We start from the raw sequence: 18,477 nt of genomic DNA on the forward strand, positions 1-18,477 counted from the left end.
GAGTGTTGTTGTTTAAATCCAGAAATGCCACTCTTTTCACCCTCCCTAATTCACGTGCTCAACACAACTTAGAACAAACACAAACGAATATAACTACTTAAGAGCAACGTTTCATCAACTTGAATGGTAATCCAGTCATATCAATTCAATTGCATTTCTTCATCCCATGGACATCTGAGAGGAGTTAGCTTGGGTCACAGATTTATTTTTTAACCAGGGTTCTCGGTTTAGTAGCTTGTCTCCCCTGTATTAAGCCTAATAAAGTGCGCACTCAAGATGCTAAGCCCATATATAGTGTAACCCCAGGCAGAAAGGAATGAAAGCATGAGGATTACATAGAAAACGAGGCACTGGATTCCCCATAGACACATCAAGAAGACTTAAAAAGTCAACACTTGCTACAAGTATGATATTTGTATTTCAATATTCTAACTTTCCGAGTGCGATTGAATGGGATGCTTGGGCAGGAGTGAGAAGATGGACTACTGAATATATTTGTCGAGTTAGTGGACTCCCGAGTACATCAATTTTGCATATCTGTGGACTCCTGGATTCCTGGCCATGTACACGTGTCAGTTAGTGGGCTCCTGAAAACATACATAGGTCAGTTCGCACGGTCCCGATACATAAATTGCATAGAATTTACAGGCTATTCGGCCCAACTGATTTATGCCTGTGTTTGTGCGCTACAAAAGCATTTTCCCACCATACTTAATCCAACCCAATGTGCATATCCTACTCTCCCTTTTCTCCCTCATGCACTTTTCTGGCTTCTTCATAAATCCATCCATGCTATTTACCCAAACTGCTACACTCCGTGTGGTAGCTATTTTCACCTAGTAACCCTCTCTAGGTGAAAAAAGTTTCCCTGAATTCTTTATTGGGTTATGAGTGACTACCTTATAATTATGGCTCCTAGTGTTGGACTTCCCACAATTAGAAGCATCTAGCCTATCAATTACATTCATATTTTTAAAGAACTCTGTTGACTCATCCCTCAGCTTTCTCTCTTATAGAGAAGAGGGTTTCACTCTGTTTAGTCTTTCCTGATAGTTATAACCTCTCGATTCTAGCATTCTCCTTGTAACTCCTTGTTTGCACCTTGTCCGGTGCCTTTTTGTTGCATGGAGACCAGAACTTTAACACTCTACGTGTGATTGAGCCGAAGTTCTGCATTAATTTAAGATACCTTCTCTCCATTTTTTGCTGTTGAAAATGCTTTCTTTGCATTTTTATGACACTGTTGACTTGGGTTGCTACTTGGGACCATGCCTCCCTGCCCCACCCCCAAATTCCTTTGCGCTTCTACCCCATTTAGAATCTTACTTTCTAAATCGTTTGTGATCCCCTTATTTGTCCTATCAAAACGTATCACTTCACACTTACCAATATTAACACTCATTTATCATTTGCACACCTATTCTACAAGGTTATAAACATCCTGTACTTTGTTACAGTTCTCCTCACTATTAACTATACCCCCTAATTTGGTGGCACCTGCAAATTTTGAAATTATACTTCAGATTCCAAGTCCAAATAGTTTGTGTAAACTGTGAACAGCAGTGATCCCGGCACTGATTCTCTGTTGCTGTCACTTCTCACCTTCTGCCACTCTGAGGAAAGACATTTAAGCTCTGCTCTCTCTTAATGTCTTTTTTTAGTCAGCTTGCTGTCCATTCTGCTACTTGTCCCCTGAATCCACATGTTCTGATCTTAGTCAGGAGTCTACCAAGTGGTACCTTATCAGTGGCCTTTTGAAAACCAGTTTATATTATATCCAGTACATTAGCCTTTTCTCGTCTTCCTGCTAATTTCTCAAAGGATTCAATGAGGTTGGTCAAGCATGTCCTTCACTTTTGAAATCCATGTTGTCTACCCTATTATATTTTCAGTGGGTTTTTTTGCATCCTTGAGTAAAGATGTCATTATCCTCCTTACCTTCGACATTATGCTAATTAATCTTGAGTTCTGTAGATTGCTTGTATTTCCCTTATTAAATATAAAAATAACATTAGCTCTCCTCCAGCTCTCTGGAACTATAACGTTTTCTAATGATTCTTAAAAATATATAAATTTGGAATAGTGCCTCTACTATTTCTGCCTTGGCTTTCGTTGTGTGTATCAGTTAGTTGATTCACCAGCACATAGACACCCGAATACATAAATGCGTTTGTTACTGAACTCATGTGTTAGCTAGTAGACTCCTGAGTACATTCGTGTGACAGTGGTTGGACTCCCAAGTAAATGAATGTGATAATTGGTGGACTTCAGTGTGCCATAACTGCAGATTAAATCCTATAGGCAAACACTTGAAGAGGAAGGAGAAATGTGCTGGCATTTAATGAGAAGTGTGACTAACTAACCTGACCGTAAATTCAAAGAAGGGTGATGAGCAATGATTAAGAAATACCCATTAAGAGGGGATATATGTAACCTTTTTAAAAATGAATGTTTTAGACAAGCAGGAAATGCAGTCACAGCCACCCCGCATAATAAGCATGCCCAATAGGAGTACATTCCTACCCCAGTAGATATTAGTTCAGTCCTTATTTATTCCTGGCTTAATTAGTACTTGTGTCTCAATTTCTGTTGACAAGTACGACGTTTTGTTGTTGCCCGACCAGACCAGCAACATATAAGACAATACTGCTGCGTGTGGTAAGTGGGAAGCATTTACCTTCCCCTCTGTTGTAACAGTAAGTAGGACTTGGCTAAAAAAAATCAATCGATTACAGGACTCGTTACACATTTACTTAAAACGTTTCTATTCTCTTATATCTCTTTGCTTTGTGCAGGAATTAACGTGTGAGACTTAATCCATGATGAAGGACGAAAGACCACAAGGGAAGGCTTGATAACCAGGTCAGCATGAAACTTTAGTCCCTCATCTAAATCATAATTTTTCCTGATAAGGTTGAAGGGGGCTGGGGGAGGAGAAATATCCATGTGGAAATTCGGGAATAATGCATTTACAAAATTGAATATACACACACGCCTACGTGAAAATGTTAAGCATTGCGAGTTAATATCACCATGTAGTTGGAACTATCCAGTTGAAAGTGACCAGCTTGTTGACCGTCCTGCCTTCAATTGATCTCAAAACTCGAAGCAACATTGGAAGTTTGTGAATCGCACAGTGTAATAATAACAAGACAAAACCAAGACTGGAAAAAAATGCTTGTTGCTTTAATTAGGCCATCGGTGTTATTTTGACAAAACAATGCCAGGTGTGTTTATTTGCACAGTTCTATGTTTTCCTGTTTTTCTCTGTACTTTTTTGTGATGTCACTTCGGGAATTAGCATCGTGAAGTGGGCGCCCAAACACTCGGTCTTATTCTTAGTAACAGTGGAAAATATAACGTAGGTGTCTGGTAGATTATTCTCCTGTTAGTGTTTTTGCTTGATTTTCTTTTCAGGAACATACCGATAAAGTGTAAAATACCTCTTTTGGCGCTGTTATTGTGATGTGAATTCAACTCCGAGTGAAATAGTTTTATAACTTCAACCAATTGGGCTTTATCAGGTTTGGTGCGTGGTGAAAATTACACTTATTCTCACAACCTGCCGGAACAGATATTGTACTGAGAGCAAAAAGAAGGTATAAAGATACCAAATAACTGTCTTCTACAGTGATTATTTTTATTTAAACTGCGTGGCACTAATAGTGACCATTTAAACTTCCGAGCGAGGACCAGACGAGGTTATTTTTGCAGTTCCTAGTTTGCTATCTTCTCGGTATCTTATCTTGATCTGTACTCAGAAACAGTACTAGTTTTGAATTCTCTAGTTCCAATTAGTTCCACACAATGGGACGGGCAGAAAGTGAGCGCATTTTCAGAAACTCCCACTCTAACCACTTTTGATAATGAGCAAGTGTTGTTATGTAACCTGGTCAGCTCAAGCCGGGTTTAATAACTTCTTCAGGAGGATTGGACCTTTGGAGTGCAGCAGTGTTTAGTGGGATTTGTTTGGGGTGGGGGTGGGCGCAAGCAAACTCTTTCGATTACATCCATCTATCTCAGCACTCATTTGAAACTTAAATGTCAATAGCATTAACTAAGGAGTATGAGTTCAGATTGTTGTCATGCTTCTAATAAATGGTTATAGGTCTAAAACGATTAACGTTTTCAGACTATGTCCTGTTATTCTGCAAACTCTTCATCCCTTAATTTGGTCACCCAAAACGCCATAGTTTATACGGATGTTTGAAAATACTGCACATAAAATGTTTACTTAAGGAATTCATTTCCCTGCATAACCCATACCACTCAATAGTTTCATATATTCGAAGAATGGAAGTTATGTATAGAGCCACCTTTCCTCCTCCCATTTAATAAAACAATGCTTGCGGTACCTAATCTGAAACAAGTTTGGTAAATTCTGCAAGTAAGTACAGTACCAACTAAATTTTCACCCCAAATCCCGACCCCTGCATCGAAAAGGAAGCGAATGAGAAAGTCACGCCAGTTGCACTGGCACTCAGACCTTCCTTCCCCTAATGAATCTGCAAACTGCAACTGAGCTTATGATTGAGACATCCAGGTAATTATTGCCGGAGAAAGAAAACACTGCCAAACATGAGGAAACGGGGCGGAAATTTCTGGATTTTTTTTCTTCTTTCTCCCCCTCCCCCAATACGAAACAGCTTCTCTCACTTAAGTGTGGAATGGTGAAAGGTGACAGATGAAATCGCAACCTTCTTCCAATTGAAACAGGCACTATTGGAAGACTCAAATGAAATGATACAGGCAGAATATGCATCAAAGATGACCGGATAAAAATTCTTCTGTGTGATTAATCGGGGAAACAAATATGTCATCTCAATTTCTTTAATGAGGCGAAATTAAAGTCTTAGCTCGACTGAAAGGGAAAGGGATGGTTTGCGATGGGAATCCATCCATGGGAATATGGTCATTCCATATTGTCACTCGAGGGTGGGTGGGTTGGGGGGGGGGGGGTGGAGATGGTGGCGCGTAGTTGAAGGGTGAAGTTTTGGGGGAAGATAACGCGTTCATAAATGGGCTCTTGGACAAGTGCCCAGGAGATGGCGGTACTGAATTGGTTCTTAATACAATTCAACACCAGTAAATTGTTGTACCATGCTTGCATGTAAATACAGATGTATCTCCAGAGTAAAGATGCAAGGCACATATTGAACTATTAAAATATGCACGCCTGTGTCATAAAAGCACACAAATGGACAGCTGTAGATTTGTTAAACGACAACTATTTCCCCCAAACAGTATTATGTGATTTATGTCCTGCAATTTTCTCCACTCCCCGCCTCTCCTGAAGACAGTGCTCTTACTGTTATTAGGGTCCCATGTTCCAGGGGTATTCCGCCCAAGTTTAAAATTATTCCTGTATAAAACCTCGACAGTGAGTATTGCTATGCTATTTGACTATTGCAACCTGATTCTTTAGCGCCCTGCCTCCCTCACGTTGTGAAATAGGATTGCTATTCGTGTCTCGCTATCTGATCTCCTTTTCCCGGTCCCAGAAATAGTTTGGGGCAAATGGCCACTTGGCTGAGGGTCAGCTCACTCCAGGCTGGGAGATTCTCCTGACCCCGCGCGGCTCAATCAGTTACTCGGCGGTTCAACAAACGAAACTCCATTAGAAATAACCGGTGACTCCCTAATCTAATATTGTCACAATGCTCTATTTATGTTTAAAGGCGATCTACAGCGAGGCAGCAAGACGCTTGCAATGACAGGACAGGTAATTCACTACTTTGAGGGTGGAAATTTGCAAGATGTCAGCTGGAGAAATCAGTAGTTGATAAAAGCACGAGCAGATTGGTTTGGTCCACGTTAATATTACTTCTCTTCGATTTTCTTCAGGAGACATTTATCATACTCGGAATATTCCGAGTGTATGAATGGTACCCAATTCTGATTTAAAGGTTGTGCCACTGCGGTTAACATTCCCGAGAATCGCTGCTTTGAGATGTCCTGCGTGCGGACTTTCCAAAGTTCAAATTAATTTACTATCTATCGGTTGCTCTGATCTGCATGTATTTTTTTAAAGCAAAAACGCCGTTTGAAATGGAGCAATTTTGTGTGTCGCCGGTGGGGGGGGGGGGGGGGGGCGGGGGGGGGGGGGCTTTCCCCCTCCCCCTTCCCCTTCCCCCCCACCCCACCCCCCCAGGCTGCCTGAGTTTGACACTTCTGTAAAAACAGTGTGACTGACAAACAGCAGCCCCGCCTCCGAGGGCTCTATATATAAGCGATAGTTCCTTCTCAGTTCTTGTGCCGAGTGGATCTGCTACATCGTAACCAGTCAAACAAAGTTAAACCACAAGTGAAGTTAGTACCAAGCACCAGGTAAGGCTAAAGCTGAGCCAGGAGCTCCAAACTTCATTCTGCCACTTTCGCTGGCAGCTTTTTGTTCTGCAACGTGCAGCAGCCTGTTAATGTCAGACCCTTGACTGCTGTCAGCCTGGAACAGGAGCTCCCCCGCAACATTTGAAACGCTGCTTTTAAAAGTGGGGCTTCTATCTCCATGCGGTGTCAGAATTTATTCTACTGTATGTTCAGATGGAAACTGGATCTGTTGGCGGGATGCTCGCTGTCAGAGTCGGGGTAGGGGTAGAGGGGCAGGAGGGGGGCGATGGGGGGGTGGGGGGGGGGGGGGGGGCGGGCGGGGGATGTGATTTCTTAATCCTCTGCAGATATTCCATCAGCGAATGTCCCTTTATTGATAAATATATGTAGGACTTTCGGGTTGCACGCACCTTTTTTATGCGGCTCTCTCTCTCTCTCTCCCTCTCCCTCATATATCATATAGAAATGAATATGGATTCAGACTGCAACATGGCTCCTGTGACTTCCGGAAACGGTAAACTTCGCCAGTGGTTGATTGACCAAATTGACAGTGGGAAATATCCCGGGCTGGTCTGGGAGAATGAAGACAAGACCATTTTTCGGATTCCTTGGAAACATGCCGGCAAACAGGATTACAACCGAGAAGAAGACGCGGCACTTTTCAAGGTAACAATATCTGTCACCTCATTCGGGTCTCTGGGCTGCTTTGGGTTTCGCTACTTCTGATTTTTTCTCTCTCTCTCTCATGGGGGAAGGTGTTAATTTCCTCTTTTTTTTTTGTTTGATTTTTCTGTCAGAGCCTTTTCCGCTTTTTTTTTGCTTCAATGTCACTTTGTGTGTGATTCAGCCCGACGTTACTACTTGCCTCGCTGCCCAAATCTCCAGTGGCCGTGGGTTCGAGTGCAGCTTTCTGCATCCCACCCCTTGCCCGCCTATATACCCCCCTCCCTCTCACAGTATCCCAGATACCCGCAGCATCCTTTTTTCCAGCGGCCGCATGGTTACTGAAGATCCCTTGTTTCTGGGAGGTTGCCGTGCGCTGTCATGTGAAGCCATGTGATCTTGCAAATACGTCGTCAAATTCATCAACAGTTGTCGTGGGTGAGAGAGATCGACAGCCACCTCATCTCTTCTCATTGAGATAAGGGAGGTATTAACCCGCCACTACAGCGCGCTGTTTCCAAGGGCCACCACAATGGGAGGTGATGCCGGTGGAGATAGTGAACTATGTATGAGTCCTTTTCCCACATGTGCGGCGGTGCCGCGAACTAAGCATATTTACCATTCTGTACACGAGTTGCTTTCTATTACTTGCATAGTGTGAATTACACAGCACTAGCTTTACTTTCAGGAAAGCTGCAACTAGACTTAAGTAGGCGTGCGTGAATAATTGTGGTCTGACGTTCACATTTGCGATAGAATTGGACAGCGACACCGGTAAAAAAAAATTACTATTTTGTTTCAGGGAAATTGCAGCATTGCCCAGAAAAATGTTTGAGTGTCTCTGAGACATTGGTCAGTGAACATAAAATGTCATTGAAGTGACTCACTGCATTTACCAATACGAAATACGATGATGAGTTATTCCCACGGGTCATTATAGGTTTCTTGCAAACGAGGTGGAGGAGAAAGCTGGTTTCTAATTAAGGTCTACTTGGGGTTTCCTAACATCCAGTAAAGTTATAGTTTGTCAAAATGCATGGGCACACAATGAGTATGATGTGTGTAAAATGCAAATATTTTTTCAAATTATATACCCAAATGCTTTTTTTTAAATTGGAGAGCCTGTTTTGAATAAAATGGTTGTGCCTCCGTACATGACTTTGCTTGGATAGTACCTAACAGTTTGAATAATGCTAAATGACAGGTTATAGAAAATTAGAATGTGTAGTTTCCCAATGTGAAAATGTCCCAACATTATTGGCATGGTAGTACAGGGTAAATCCATTTTTCTACCATGGTGATGCCACATATTTTGTGTTCATAGTTTGTCTCTTGAGTTCCCTATGCATGGTGGATGTCTTGTGATTTATTAGATAGTGTCCTGCCTTTGAGCCTGAAGCTCTGGATTCAAGTCCCACTCCATGACTTATTGGCCATGGAAGGAGTGTTCCTGATTCAACAAGTTCATAACCAGACTGCCAGTAGTCCCAAAAGGGAAAAAATTATGTGTGCAAAGGTAACAAAGATACATGCTAACTCACCTATACACTAACTATAGTTAAGTTAAAGATAGATAACTAGTCAGTTAACTTGGGATACACAGTGTGTCCTTAATTACTATTGCATAAATATTATGCTTTTAGAGGAAGGAGTCAGAATATTTTCTGATGAAAATGTACAGTGTATGGTTAAAAATGTACTTGATCTGTTCATAATCTCAATAGTTTTGGATGCTGAAGTATTTAACCCCTTGCCTTTTATGGGAATAAAGTGTCCAGTATCCAGAATGTTTAATTATTTCTCTGGTGTACATCCTGGTTAATAATTTATCTTACTGTTTTGCACAGCATGTTTATGTTTGATATTTGATGTTTATGAGCTGAAGTAGATGTTGGTGATTTGCTAAACTCATTCTTACCAAATCATTTTTCCCAAGGCTTGGGCACTTTTCAAAGGCAAATTTCGTGAGGGAATTGACAAACCAGATCCCCCAACATGGAAGACTAGGCTAAGGTGTGCTTTAAATAAGAGCAATGATTTTGAAGAATTGGTTGAACGTAGTCAACTCGACATCTCGGATCCATATAAAGTGTATAAAATTATACCAGAAGGAGCAAAGAAAGGTAATTGATCATACTATTTGACTCTCATTTGGACTTTCTATTTGGGGTTTGGAGCTAGAATGGAGACAGTAAAATGATTGAACAAACTTAAAGCAAAATACCTTCCTACCAGCCTTTTGATTCCTTAACTTTCAAGATTGTGGGGAATTACAGTAATTGATTTTCTTGTAATTTAAGTTAAATTTCTGCACTTTTATTCATATTACTATTTTGCCTTTTTAACTGAAGGAGGGTCAAAGCAAGTGAACATGGAAGATCAACAGATGCTAATCAATCACCATTCTTACCCTACATATCCCTCAATGCCACCCCAGGTAAATGCGACCCCAGAACTTAATACATTTCAGATGGCAATTAATGCTGTACTTTGTGGAAAAAGGTCAAAAGCAATCATTATTTTATTATGGCTTTCAGCTGCCCAGCTATATAGTACAACATGAACGTAGCTGGAGAGAATTTGAACAACCGCATCCAGAGCTCTCCTATCAATGCCCAACAGTGCCTTTTCCTCCACGGAACCACCACTGGCAAGGACCTGGTTGTGAAAATGGTAAGATTTCCAGTATGATGACCTGTGTAGCAGGATCCAACTGATTGCAGGGAACATTAATTATGTCAATCTATTAATATGGAAAAAAGTGCCTCTTCCCTCATGGTAGGATAGCTTAATATCATTTCTAAATGCAGGAAGATCTCGTAACTACACCCTGAGAATTATGTCCTTGTGCTAAGCTACAAAAATTCTCCCTTCTCATCCTGCTGAAGCTCGGCTTAAGACCCTGCTTTTAAATAAGTCTGCCAATATTTTAGTACAATGAATCCATTCAACATGTCACTCTCATTTTTACTTTCATTATGTGCAAGATGGAGCAAAAGAGAGGGGAACCAATTCACAGCTTTGACAAGACCCTTTAACAAATTGCTCACTGATCCATTCATTGGCAAACTAGGTTATGTGTCAGCAGTGGCTCAGTGGTAGCACTTTTGCCTCAGAGTTCAGAAGCTTCAGGTTTCAAGTCCCATCCCAGAACTTGAGAGCAAAAATCATACTTGACACTTCAGTGCTGCACTGTTGAAGGTGTTGTCTTTTGAATGATACATTGAACTGAGATACCACCAACCCTCTTCTGTGGGTATATTAGGTCCCACAACATTTTTGAAGAAGAACAGGGATGCTATCTCTAATGTTTTGGCCAATATTAACCCCTCAATCAACATCACAAAAGCAGATTATCTGGTCATCATCACATGGCTGTTTGTGGGAGTTAGCTATGCATTAATTGGCCCTCATGTTTCCTTTGGTACAACAGTGGCTACACTTCTAAAGCACGTCATTGACTCAGAAATGCTTCGGGACACTGGGCATGAATGTCTTTCTTTTATTGCATTGCCAAATCCAACCAAACGCAGCTCACTGTAATAAAGTATTTCCTCCAACAAAGCAAAATGTGGGCCTAATTTTTGTGTAGAATATGTTGCCAATGTTTCATTGGCATGCTAACAGAAGAGATCAGACAGCCCTTTTCTGTAATTAAGTTAATTATGCAGATTTATTGCAATTATATAATCTCCACAGTGGTGCAGATACATTTACCAAAATTGAATATATTGCATTAACTTTTCACTTTAGAATATTTAGGCTGATTATGCAAAGCAAGTAATTTTAATTATAACAATACTATAAAACCAACACATCATTTTCATTTTTTCTCATGGCTTACAGGTTATCAGGTAACTGGATCATTTTATGCTTGTGCCCCTGCTGAATCTCAAGCACCTGGTATTTCAATAGAACCTAGTATGAGATCTGCTGAAGCACTGGCCCTTTCAGGTAAGCATATGCATATGGCATTTGCGCAATAACAGTACTTAACTTTTAGACTTGACTATTCAGTGCTATCCTGGTTGGCCTTTCATCTTCCACCCTCCATAAACTTAAGCTTCTCCAAAACTTCTGCTGCCTATATGTGAACTCACAGGAAATCCCATTCAGCCATCATCTCTATGCTCACCTACATTGACTCAATTGTAAAATTCACCGCCTCATTTTCAAATCCCTCCAACACCTCACCCCTCTCAATCTCTTGTCACCTTCTCCAGTCTTAGAAGGCTCTGAGATCTCTGTACTCCTCCAACTCTGGCCCCTTGCACATTCCCTCTTTCAGTTACTCCACCATAGGCAGTCATGTGTTTGGTTACTTAGGTTCTAAACTCTGAAATTCTCTCTCTAAACCTCTCCACTTCTGTATCCTTATCTCTTTCTTAAATCTGCCTCTTTGAACAACCTTTCAGCCTTCTGCACTAATCTTTCCTTATGTGGCTCAGTGTCAAATTTTGTTCAAGTGAAGCTCCTGTGACATGTCTTAGGATGATTTACTACATTAAAAGAACTATATAAATTCACATTGTTGTTGGTAAAAGCTTTTGTTATTCTGAAGAATGGATCCAAGTGATCTGTAACTAACAGAGTGTCTTAAACAGATAAATCCATCATCTTGCCTATAATCTATAGGAATGAGAAAGCTACAAAAAATTATCACCTCTTTTGTTATGAGTAGTTAAATGGTAGTAGTTTGCATATTTGTACTTACCCAGATTTTACAAAATGCATATTGAACCACTAACAAAAATGCACTTTAGTGAATTGAACAATGCAGTTTTCTCCTAAAAAGTATCATCATATTGCAACAATATAGAATGATGTGAGGCCACAGTAAATTGTATTTCAGTAATAGCAGCTAATAAGATAATCATATTAAATGTGGCAAGTTAAATCACCCTCAATTTTTGAGTGTAGTGTAAAATGTAAAAGGCATTTTTAGAAACAGTTGTGGGTTCCTGGTCTTGCATTTGTAATGTAAGAACTATTGTTGTGGCTTAACCCAAGTCTGATAATTCAAGTGATTAAACTTATTACTTAACATTTAACAACTATCCTTTTGTTGTTAAATTTGGATTGTGTGTGTATAAAAAGTGAGAGATAATGTTTTCATCACCAGCAGGTATATTTATACTGCATACAATGTGTACAATTTTAAATGTCTATTACTATACCTAAGTTGCTTGTAAACCAATACAGTAACTGATTGAGCACCTTGAAAATGCAATTGTCATATTTTCTGGCCAGCTTCCTAGTTTTCTTTACTTGCTACACTGACACTGTGATTCCCTCTATTTGTTTCACCCATGATTAATTGCATTTCATTTTGCCCATTATCAATATTTAAATGTGGATCAGCACAGTCAAAAACCTGACAATAAAGCCACTGTCCTTATGTCCACTGTTAAATCTAGCCATGCGTCCAACCAGACAGTGGATGGCAGACTCTTCAGTTGGGTACAGAAAAAGGGATGAAAGCTTTCTAAATTGGACAAGTGTGACCTCTGATCCTGCCTGCTATTACTAAGACTTCCTTCCAGCCATCTCCAATCCCCAGAAAGTCCCTCCCTTCCCCCAACCCTGGCCATGAGATTGGCCTGAAGAAACAAAAATAACATAGAAGATGAAGAAGAAGGGAAGAATGATTTCATTCATGAACAAAGACAAGAAGATAAAAATTGAAAACGAAAATTGAATCAAAATACAAGCACCCAGAAAATGAAAAGATCGAGATGTTAAACGAACCATGTGTTGAGAATAAACAACCCATTTAAAAAAATAAAGGAGGGAGAATAAGACAAAGGGAAGAAAGAAAAGCTAAAAGAGAAAAAAAAAACATGAAAAGGTGACAGGTGGAAGACAAAAGTGATGTCAGAACTTGCCAAATGTAACTTTGGATTTTGAGAAATGGACTCGGGAGTCTATATTTGGACTCCTTCAATCGTAACCTTGTTCTTATCCCTGCTCATGTCCATGATTGGCTATGCTGGTTTTAGAAGTCACCAGGATCTTCTGAATTTCAGAATGTGGGCTCTGCCTTTCGAACTCTGAAAAGCTACTTGCCATTGCCTGACTCTAATGAAGCTGAATATGTGAACTGATAGATTCAGTGAATTTGTGTGGACAAAATACTTGGACCTGACAAAGGAGTATGTCCAAGCGCCTTGCAATTCCATTATTTTTTATTTGCTGAGAATTATGTCAATGACTTTGGGCTTGCTGATATACTGAACACATCCATTTGATTTGCTTTTACAGACTGTCGGCTACAAATTTTTTTGTATTATCGAGAAACCCTGGTGAGAGAAGTGACAACAACAAGCCCTGAAGGTTGTAGAATAGCCCACGGCCAAGTTGATAAGCTATTTTCAGCTAGCAACATAGATCAGGTGCTGTTTCCTTATCCAGACAGCAGTGCACAACGCAAGGGTATTGAAAAGCTGCTCAGTCACTTGGAGAAGGGAGTCTTGATGTGGATGACCCATGATGGTCTCTATGCCAAACGATTATGCCAGAGCAGAATCTACTGGGAAGGACCTTTAGCACCATACAGTGACAGGCCTAACAAGCTGGAGAGAGACCAAGTCACAAAACTTTTTGACACACAACAATTTTTAGCAGGTAACAGAGAGAACATGTCTTTTCAATGTTTTTGTTCTTTTTTATTAAATTAATCTATAAATATAACTATTTTGTGAAGTCAGTTACTCTCCTAGAAAAATTGCAAAACTTATGACACAAAATCTTTCCTTCGTAAGTTTGCTCAGTCATTAAGCAATATTAATTTTTCAACATTTGTTGCCATCCATGTGAATGAGCAGAGAAAGGAAAAGTTTTGTTAATGGGAGCCATGTTATAATTGGTTTTCTAATATTATACAACTATTTAATCTGAAAATGGTGGAAAATATTTAAATTGAAATTAGAACATATCAATAGAAGATTACTTATGGGATGGGTGGGTAACTTGTGATCATCCTTAACTGTACTAAGTTGGAGTAAAGTAATTACTTTTGGCTTATTGTTGAACAGATCAGGCATTTCCTTGTACATGTATTTAAAACAGATTATTTAAGGTTGATGAACTGTAATAATAAGGGCTATTCCCCCCACCCCACCAGAATTACAAAGCTATGCACACCATGGCCGATCACTCATACCAAGGTTCCAAGTTGTGTTCTGTTTCGGTGAAGAATTTCCCGATCCACAGAGATCAAGAAAACTTATCACAGCACATGTAAGTTCCCAATAACTATATAATGTGAAATAAACAATGTATAAGTGAGGAAAACAACATGCAACTAGTCATTTTATGGTGTGAACTAGTGAGGTGATGAGCGGAGTACTACGAACTAAGTGTGTGATCTATTCTCAATATGAGGTTATGTCGGATACTTTAAGCAATCTAACAATCCTGAAAAGTTGCAATCATCCCCGGTCATATGTGTTTTTCTTTCACTTTTGCTGAACCACTGGCCAGTTCCTCTTTATGCACTTATCTCAGTGACTTCTAACAGAAGTTGTAAATAATTACTTAGGAGTGAATGCAATCAGTGTCCACGTCTGATGATTGTTCATGGCTGTTACAGAAGGAACTGCTGTGGTGATAAAAAGAAATGTGGGACTATGACTGAATGTCAAAGCTTTAAGTGACAATGGGCATGAGTCTCTGCTGCTAGTGGGGACTCTTGGCCGCTGGCAATGCAAATCGGAAATGTGTGCATGGACTGCTCATTAATGGCCAGAAGATCATGGGTAATATGCAGCCAAATTTCAGATTTGAGCTGTTTGCTGATGAGGCTTCTTGTTGGCAGTGCAGACCTGTAAAACTACCTTTGTTGGAGATATTTGACATTTAAATGTTGATGCATCCACATGACATTAATTTGATGCTACCATTTATATTAATAGAAGTCTCAACTTAGTTATCTTACTAATGTGGACATAAAGTTCAAGGATAGATTAGTATAATTAGAATTGATCTTAACATCACTCTAAAGCTAAAGTAATGGACTGGTGGTGATTACAACAATCGGAAGAATGGGCATATGATTTGACTGCAGCAGTAATATATTTATTTGGATGAATGTGGTAAGAAGAGTGAATTTGGGCAATTAATATCTACGGCAATAACATTGTACAAACATGCACACTTTTGTGTGTGTTTGATTTTAGCCACTGAATAAAACAGTTCCATGAATCAATACATAATTTAATTAAAACAGAAACTATGTGATTATTAGCATAACATGCAATTTGTATATTTTTGTAGATTTACTTCCAGAAGGTGTTAGTTTTTGCAGTATCTTTTGTGATAAGATACATGAGAATCAAAAATCTACTCTTCACTCTTAGTAGCAAAATCATAAAATAGTTTGTAACGAACAATGAATAATGTCAGACAAAATATCAACTGGAGCATATTTTCTCCTAGCGAGATTTATTCAAGTGATAATATGTCTGAGTGATAATTGAAGTAATGGCACCAGTAATCAAAAATAGATTTGACTCTGCAATTCCGACAGGATGGTGTGACCACTTAATAATTTTTACATTTTATTTAAAACTGGATTAAGGTACTTAATATTTTTCTGGCCCTAAAAGGCTTCTCAGTCACTCAAAAAGAGATATGATTATATGTTGAATAAGCCTGTCTAGAACATATACATTTTAGACAAATGCTCTGGTATCTATTTTATTGCATAGAATAGACAGCAAGTCCAGAAGGCTGGATATCTAACCTGTATGGGTAAATTGTTTCTTATTGCACTTTTTTTTGACTGGTACATACCCTTCTAAAGACGTATGTCCTCCCCTGATCCCCACCCCATTTACCCCCGTTATTTCTTGCAGGTTACTTCTAGGTCACCATCAGTGTTTTTAGCTAGCTACAGCAATATAGATGGGAGGTTTAAGTGAAAACTGTCCATTCAGTTTATCTGCTCTGATCCTTGGGGATAATACTTGATCCAAGGGAATTTCTACCTGGAGCAGAGTGACTAAGATCAGAAACTCAGCTGAGGGCGTGTTTGGGGTCCAGTATTGGTTGTCCACTATGCTATCCCTGTCATGCCAGTTTATAAATTACTGTTATGTTTATGACCAGCTGGATATAAAACACAAGTCTTTAAAAATCAAGACTTCTTTGAACTTCACATTAGCAATAAAGGGAGCATGCAGCCATTGAGCAAGTCTCCTAGTATTTACCAATGTGACGCTTGCCTCAGATTACCTTCCACCATGAATAGCACATCATCCTATGCCTGACTTGCAGACATTGCATCTACCACATGATAAGAACCCCCACCATCGCCATCTCACTGCAACCCTATTTTGACCTCTTTATTTCTTCCCCAAGCAGCTCTAGAGTGAAGAGGAATACTTGAGGCTTCGCTCTCTCAGTCCTGCAAAACATTCCGATGACTGATGTTCTAAACTAATGTGGGATTTACATTTCAGCCATAACATTGTGATCAGATTTTAATGATGTCACATAGTTTGAATTCAGAAGCAGGCTAAAACAATATGTAAGCTTTCAAAACCACATTTTCAAGTAATATTAATGTACCTATCATTTGTTTTTAGATCGAACCAGTGTTTGCCAGGCAGCTTTATTACTTCACTCAACAGAACAGTGGACACTTGCTTAGAGGGTTTGAAATGCCTGATCATGCGAACAGTCCAGAGGATTATCACAGATCTATTCGACATTCAATCCAGGACTAAAATTCTGAAGACCAATCATTTTTATTGTGCAACTTAATTGACTGACCCAGAAATCCAGCACTTTGTTCTGGAATTCCATTCAAACAGCATGGATATGAGAAGTCATTGAATCTACTGCTGAAGACTATGCCACAGCACTGTGCTCACAATGTTACAGTGTGACAAACTGACTCCCAATAGATGATTCCACTGGCCACCTTGCTGTTTAGGAATGAAACCCAATGAATTTGTCTGCTTCTCGTTGGTGCACTCTTTTGATGTGTAATCCAATGCTTTCTTGTGGTTAAATATTTATTTGGGAGTCAGAGATTCTCAGGGAATTTGATTATAATTTTTTACATCACAGATGTAAAAGCGAATTCTGGGATATAATATCCTAAAAGAGTATAAATGTTTTTTTATAAATAATTCCATGTTGAATTTTCTAAGCTGTTAAAGTTATTTTTTTCTATTAAAAATAAAGCTTTTAATAAGTCTAACTTTTAAGATAGTTGAATAGGTGTTATTTTCATGGTTAGAAATGTGCAAAGTTTATTATTTTCTTCATTTTAATGATTATGCAAATCTTTTGAACACCATTATGGGCATGTTTCTTAAAATGCCAAAGGAAAACAGGATTCCTCAAAATTCCATAAGTAACAATCTGCAACAAAAGTTGATGACACAATATAACAACTGGTTAGACTGTGATTAAAATTAGCATCAGATCAGTACTGAGGCTTCCTGTTTTCATGTTAGTCAAATGATCTTTTTTTTTAAGTCTCATGTTTACCAGCTGTCATTAAGTCACTGGGGCAATTCCAGGCATGATGTACAGAATTTGTTTCTTCCTGGTACATACTGCTCATTCGTAAAGGACTTTATTATGCTGAACCATTGCACTACTTTTTTTATGGTGCCTGTATTTCAAATGGGCATAATTGTGTCAAAGGTGCACTTGCATTTGTTGAAGTGCTTTGACCACAGGCCACTTTTGCATTCTTTGTGAGCAGTTGAGGGCAAAGAATCAGGCTAAATTAACTGTATGATCATGAAAAAAAAAATGATAATGGCCAAAAGAGTCATGTTTTTATGCAGAAACTTTTGAGTTCTTGCTCTTGATCCGATGCTTATCACAATTAATGTTTGATTGCAGTAGAAAGATTAACCTTATAGGTTGAGTGAGACTTAATAATTGCCCCATTTTTAACACAAGCTATTTTGTAATAAACATTATATTACTGCTTCAAATAGCACTGAAATCAAACTTGCCAAAGGGGGACTGTTAGAAATACTGTAGCAGGTAATCTAACAGTGTCTGCTGTCAGTTAGGCTTGCTCTTGCATGCTTAGGTATTAAATTATTTTGCTGATAACACTTGCAGCAAGAGATACAGGGCATCTGGGACCTGAGTGAACAGGGCAAGCAACAAGCATCTCCTTAACCAATCGGTTTGCAAGATTGTGAAATTAATTGTGCAAGGACTAAGATGGACGTGCAAATTAGAGTGAGTTAATTCAATATCAAATCAGGTATATGAAGAGAGCGAAAAAGATTGGGTTAAGAGACAGAAAGCTAAATCCAAAAAAAAACCAATTAAAACTTAAAGGAATGAGACTCTGCAATTTTAATAGTTAATTTTCAGTACCACAGAAGTTTGGCAGAAATTAACATTTAGCACATCATTAAAACTGCACACAGGCTGAATTAGACGACAATTATTTTTTGTGTTGAGTTTAGTTTGTATCAAACGTGCAAATACAGAAACATCACACATTTC

The 18,477-nt window shown here is 39.1% G+C and overlaps 1 protein-coding gene across 1 annotated transcript; it reads left to right on the plus strand.

The window, feature by feature from the left end:
• Positions 1–6,248: 6,248 nt before the first annotated feature.
• Positions 6,249–17,197, plus strand: irf4a (interferon regulatory factor 4a). The gene is made up of 9 exons (XM_041185025.1): positions 6,249–6,327; positions 6,791–6,993; positions 8,927–9,113; positions 9,342–9,427; positions 9,528–9,663; positions 10,837–10,944; positions 13,252–13,614; positions 14,114–14,229; positions 16,578–17,197. Exons 2-9 carry the CDS (start codon positions 6,793–6,795, stop codon positions 16,716–16,718), a joined length of 1,338 nt encoding a protein of 445 aa, XP_041040959.1. The 5' UTR covers positions 6,249–6,327; positions 6,791–6,792; the 3' UTR covers positions 16,719–17,197.
• The last annotated feature ends 1,280 nt before the right edge of the window (positions 17,198–18,477 follow it).

Source organism: Carcharodon carcharias, chromosome 3, assembly GCF_017639515.1.
Source record: "Carcharodon carcharias isolate sCarCar2 chromosome 3, sCarCar2.pri, whole genome shotgun sequence".
Classification (NCBI taxonomy): domain Eukaryota; kingdom Metazoa; phylum Chordata; class Chondrichthyes; order Lamniformes; family Lamnidae; genus Carcharodon; species Carcharodon carcharias.

Coding starts and splice junctions, on each gene's coding strand:
- irf4a (XM_041185025.1), top strand. CDS start 6,793: ATGAATATGGATTCAGACTGCAACATGGCTCCTGTGACTTCCGGAAAC. Junction 6,994..8,926: donor AAGACGCGGCACTTTTCAAG/GTAACAATATCT, acceptor ATTTTTCCCAAG/GCTTGGGCACTTTTCAAAGG. Junction 9,114..9,341: donor ACCAGAAGGAGCAAAGAAAG/GTAATTGATCAT, acceptor TTTTAACTGAAG/GAGGGTCAAAGCAAGTGAAC.